At 48.2% G+C, this 6,000-nt stretch overlaps 1 protein-coding gene across 1 annotated transcript in view; it reads left to right on the top strand.

The window, feature by feature from the left end:
- The window catches only part of fmoda (fibromodulin a), a 3,128-nt gene extending 322 nt beyond the window's left edge, over nt 1-2,806 (top strand). Inside the window, 6 exon segments of the mRNA XM_056301794.1 lie at nt 3-267; nt 1,120-1,188; nt 1,190-1,244; nt 1,367-1,494; nt 1,777-2,044; nt 2,655-2,806. Coding sequence (XP_056157769.1) covers nt 3-267; nt 1,120-1,188; nt 1,190-1,244; nt 1,367-1,494; nt 1,777-2,044; nt 2,655-2,806 — 937 coding nt within the window.
- Nucleotides 2,807-6,000: the final 3,194 nt, after the last annotated feature.

Here is a 6,000-nt window from a genome sequence, read left to right as displayed (position 1 = left end):
AGCTACCAGGTGGCCTCTCTGCAGGATAACGCCACAGGCGGGGACTGTCCGGCCGAAGTGCGATTGCCCCCCCTCCTTCCTTCCGCCATGTATTGTGATGGGCGGGGGCTAACAGCCATGCCGGCCATCCCCCCCCGCATGAAGTACCTGTACCTGCAGAACAACGCCATCACAGCTGTGCCGGATTCATCCGTGGTGAACGCCACCAACCTGGTGTGGCTCGTGATGCACCACAACCAGCTGACGTCGGATGGAGTTGGCAAGAAGGTACCGCTCACCTGCTCTGACTGATTTAAAGGGCAACGAGTAAAGATTTTGGGCAGGCCTTCGGGACCCGCTCAAGTGAAAACCACATTTTCCAGCCTCGCTGTATTCTCTTTAACAGATGGCCTTGTTAATGTAAAGCTACCCACAAATGCTGGCATTTCTGTTGTTGCGGAAATATAAGCGGAACTCTAGGCCATCAGTGACGTCATTTAAATCACGGAAGGCCGAGAGTGTGCAGGGGTTTCACTACTGCCAGTAAAGTTTGCTGTCCAATTTCAGTTAAGCCCTCCCCCTGGTAAAAGTGTCAAACTAGTAAAATCTGTCACTGGACACACAATAATTTTAGCACATTCTTCAAGAAGCAGTCCAATGAGTTTAGTTCATCGAGACAAGTTTTATAGTGGAATATTCATATTAGCAATGTCTTGTGAGCCAGAAGTGTAATTTGATTTGTTTTTCTGTTTAGGACCCTCTCACTGAACACAGGCAATTCTCTGATGGTTGCCAGGGGGCGTGGCCATGAGTTCACAAAACTCTTTATTGACAGATAGCTAGCTAGCTAGCTAGCTAGCGTGCTAACTTGCATGACGTTGCTTGGCAACTGTTTGAAAACAGATCAACTGACAGACTGACTGACGATGATGAATCACTGCCTGTCCAATCAAATCAGGGCACTGAGATCTGCAGCTGTACATGCATCGCTTAACGCATGCTTTAAAACTCTATTTGAAACGCTCCACCGCTTGTTTTCATAGCAGACTTGATATCCATAACACTTTACTCATTGCGCAAAGCGCAGATGACTATGCCATGCGTCTCATCAAGCCATTCAACCTCCGTATCATTGGATAGGCATTTGCCCAGATGCAGGGACTAGAGCGCCTTTACCTGCAGCACAACAACCTGACTCTCATCCCCGCCCGACCTGCCTCGCTCTCTGCGGGACCTGAGACTCAACCACAACAGTATCGACAAGGGTAACACGCCCTCGCAGTTTTACGTCGATGCAGAGCCATCCCCTGTCCCTGTTTTCTCTCCGGGCTGTGAATCAAAAGAGGTATACTTCTTTTTTTGCCGTTTGCCTAGGTAACATCTGCAGACCTGGATGGGATGGCCAACCTCACGGTTCTGTATCTCCATGAGAACGCTTTGACGGACATAGGTACATCGCTGAAGGGACTCAAATCCCTCACACTGCTGGATGTCAGCAGCAACAAGTTGAACAAGGTAGGATGCTAAGGTCTAGTGTGTATGTGCGCGTGTGTGTGTGTTTGTTGATATGAACTAATAGTTAACTACTATAACTACATACACATAACCACATGAAGGGAACTACTCCCCAACACCGTCTGCACATACTTGTGCAAACGTGCGTATACTCTATGTATATATGAGCAGGGAAGTTTGAGAGTGTGTCGCTCGCTGAAGAACCTGATGCATCGCTTATCTCTGGCGCTTCGTATGGTTGTGGTCTAGCTTCACCTGTCTCCCTGTGTTGACTGGTCCCAGGTTCCAGAGGGTCTCCCCGAGCACCTCCACCAGCTGTACATGGAGTCCAATGCCATTGATTCTCTGCCGGAGGGCTTCCTCAGCCGTTTCACTCAGCTTCAGTACGTCCGAATGGCCCACAACCAGCTGACGGACAAGGGCATTCCTCCCAACACCTTCAACGTGAGCGGCCTGGTGGAGCTGGACCTCAGCTTCAACAAACTGGAGAGGATCCCTCCGGTCAGCACTGCACTACAGCACCTCTACTTACAAGCCAACCAGATCAAAGGTAAAAGACACACGTTTCCTACAATTCACTCAGCACCACCTTTCAGCTTGTTACAAGTACAACTTGTGCATGTTTATGCATGTCATTTCAGAAAAAATCAAAAACCTCTCCTAGCAACTTTAACTAATAACAGTTATTACAATAATTTCCTTAAAAGAGAAGAGACTAAATTCTTGAACATAAATATTACTGCTTTCACTACAGTTTTTTTAAGACATAGGCCTAACATTGATAGGGTTTCAGATTGGAAAACATATTGGGGAGTCAACTGAGTTTACTGAGGTCCCAAGTAGTCTCAGAGACCGACAGTCAATCAATCAATCAGTCAATCAATCAATCAATCAATCAATCAATCAATCAATCAATCACTCACTCACTCACTCACTCACTCACTCACTCACTCACTCACTCACTTTAATTAAATGGCATATTTCATGTATTAAATATAATGCAATTCATGAAGTGAAAGTGCACAAATGAAAAGGAGGTAATGACTGGACCAAACTTGCACTAACTGTCTTTACACCAGACTTAGTAGGACCACACGCTGGCTCACCAGACTCAATGCCTTTCCTATGTGACCTTCTCCCTCCCTCTGTCACTGCTGCAGAGTTCACAATGGGTAGTTTCTGCAGCGTTGTGGATGTGACCAACTTCTCCAAGCTGCGGACTCTGCGACTGGATGGAAACGAGATTAGTCCTGAGGACATCCCGTCAGACTCGACTCACTGCCTGCGCCAGGCCTCCACCATTGAGCTGTAGCCCGTCTGGCCATCTCACTTGGTGGCATTGCCCCCCCCCCCCATTAAACAGCTCAGTGGGCTAATGTGTCATCCTTAAAGGTCCCATGAAACAGCATTTAGAGCACTGCAAATGTCTGACATGTATCTGAATGAGACAGAAATGTCAGCTGGGGTTTTGTGAGGGGAGGGAGTTTGATTTGAGTAGCAGTAATGGCCAGGCATTTTCTAGAACAATGGCCAAGTTTCCTTTGGTAGTAGTAGATCATTTGTCTTCTCTCAATCTCCCTCCCAGTTCATTTGACATTTTTGTTAGTGAACACCCACACGTGTAAGGTGACGTAACCAAAAATATTATCAGGACTCAAAAAAACATTATTCTTTATCGATGCAAAACTAAAACGAGATGTTTTTAGGCCATTTCTAGAACACAGTGTTAAGTGCACATAAAACCTGTCACAAGGATTAAATTACCCCCCCCCCCCCCCCCCATTTCATTGGACCTTTAAGCCTGGTGACTGACTCGGCTAGAAATTGTTGACCATCTGTGACATTGTTGACTACCAACAGCAGGGGGCAGCACTCTCATATGGCTTCAGTGTTATTGCAGTTCCGGTAGAACGACTACAGGGGGCAGCCAGGCCCATTTGTAATCTTTCATCGTTTGTTTTGTTTTGTACCCTCCTCCCCCACCCACCCCCCATCATTTTAAAGGTGTCACAACATTTGCCATCAAGAGCATTTTGTGCCAGAGGGTTTATACTGAGGAGCCGATCCTCAGATATCGTGACAAAGCAAGTGCTGCGTGACGTACAGCACACGAGGTATATTAGCTACCGAATGAGCTTCACGCGTCTTCCACATGTACCGATTCGTTATGTTTTGACCTCGATCTTCTTTCTGTATGGTTGTGGGCATCAGTGGTCTTTACTTTAGTCTGTATTTGGATAATGTGTCCCCCCCCCCCTCTTGCTCTCACGCCGTTTAATTCTCTCTATCTCTTTTTGCCCCCCCCCCCATCCCTCCCTTTGTCTGTCTATTTATCCGTCACTACCACTTTCTGCCCTTTGTCCCGTAGCTCGACATCGACAAAAATATACTTTGCGTATCATTTGCTGTGTGTACTTGATCTGCGGCTGTGTGTGGACAGTACTATGGGATCCGCCGCGTGACAGGCGGCAGTGTCTGTTGTCACGGCGCGTGCTGCGGTAAACCGATGTCGTGACGGCTTATCCCACAGCACGCGAACGGAGAGACGTCATCGTTCAACTTCCCATTTAAGAAAACAGAACAAAAATTCTGTCACTCTGTGAATACTGACTCGGGCGCTGGGAGGGACGTAGGCGTGTGCATCTTTGGGACGTGTGCTCTTTGATTCTCTATCGTGTTTTGATGTATGGATCATATGGAATGGTGAAATATATACTAAACAGCCCTTTGCAGAATAAATAACATGCCGTTTTTTTTGAAGAAAAAAAATGACAAGAAGAATCCCAGATAGCAAAACCGCTGTGGCCCGGACCCGTCCCACACCGACACCTTCATCCGGCCCACATACCGCGTGGAGTGATGGCACCTGGGCGGTCCGCTCCTGTTTGCCAGATCTGGGCCAGAACCAAGCCATAGCAATGCCGCATGTGCCTCATATTTGCCAAAGAAGGCCCATTTTTGATTTGGCGTATTTAGGCCATATTTGCTGTTATACATGTGGGCCACTTCAGGCTCACATCCATTTTGTCAGGGCCAGAAGAAGGCTGCATCACTGCCTGAAGTGGCCCACATCCAGCCAGATGCTATCTGGATGTGGGCCCCCCTTTTTTCCCCTCCAATTGTATCTGGCCAATTACCCCACTCTTCCGAGCCGTCCCGGTCGCTGCTCCACCCCCTCTGCCAATCCAGGGAGGGCTGCAGACTACCACATGCCTCCTCCCGTACACGTGGAGTCACCAGCCGCTTCATTTCACCTGACGGTGAGGAGTTTCAGCAGGGGGACATAGCGCATTGAGGGAACACGCTATTCCACACAAGTCCCCCTCCCCCCCTCCGAACAGGTGTCCCGACCGACCAGAGGAGGCATTAGTGCAGCAGCCAGGACACATCCCCACATCCGGCTTCCCATCCGCAGACACGGCCGCTTGTGTCTGCAGGAACGCCCGACCAAGCCGGAGGTAACACGGGGATTTGAACAGGCAATCCCCGTGTTGATAGGCAACGGAATAGACCACTACGCCACCCAGACGCCCTTAGAAGAGTATTTTGTATTGGTGTTTGAATGCACATCTATGAGTAGTAGTTTAAGATGGACTTGATGGGCTGAGGGTCACTGTGGAGACATACACAGGTAACAAAACATAGCTAGTGCCTTGAGGAATGCACAGTGGCCTATAGAGGGCGAGGTCGTGGACTAGGAGCAGCGACGAGACACACAACATTAAGGCTACTGCTAACTATTAATGATACCATCACTCAACTGGCCTTTGGGTGGAGGCCCACAAACCCCATCACTCGCTCATCAATGCTTATACACATGCTCATTCCCCTAAGATCTCAAAGTGGAGGACCTAATGAGTTTTACAATGGTATTCATGTCATGTGTGCCATGATGGCACACACACACACACACACACACACACACACACACACACACACACACACACACACACCCTAGGGACAATTTAGTATGGCCGATTCATCTGAACTACATGTCTTTGGACTGTGGGAGGAAACCGGATGCTCCGGTTTCCTCCCACAGAGGACGACCCCACACAGAGGACGACCCCCAAGGTCGGACTACCCTGGGGCTCGAGCCCAGGACCTTCTTGCTGTGAGGTGACCGCGCTAACCACTGCGCCACTGTGTCAATACAATAATACAATGAATAATGACATTTTGAAATGCATTCACATATTTGGAGCGTGCAGCAGGTGGGACATGAAAGGACAGGACAGACAGCCAATCAGATCGCAGAGACAGACTAGACACAAGCCACACATTAAGGTATATGTTAATAAGTGTAAGTAGAAAGATAAACATGTGTAGTCTTGGAATAAATACCATATATGATCTCATTACCTTCTGTTTTGGGGTTTCTTTTGTTTTGTGCCGCTAGAACAGTGATCTACTTTTTAATTCAAGTTCAAGCAGCTCTGTCTGCCTCAAGCAGCTCTGTCTGCCTTAACACAAGGGACACAAGGACAAAGGACAATGACACACCAT

The sequence above is a fragment of the Lampris incognitus genome, chromosome 2 (assembly GCF_029633865.1).
Source record: "Lampris incognitus isolate fLamInc1 chromosome 2, fLamInc1.hap2, whole genome shotgun sequence".
NCBI lineage: Eukaryota > Metazoa > Chordata > Actinopteri > Lampriformes > Lampridae > Lampris > Lampris incognitus.
Note: the sequence above shows the minus strand (reverse complement) of the source record. Positions and strands in the feature narration are given on the sequence as shown.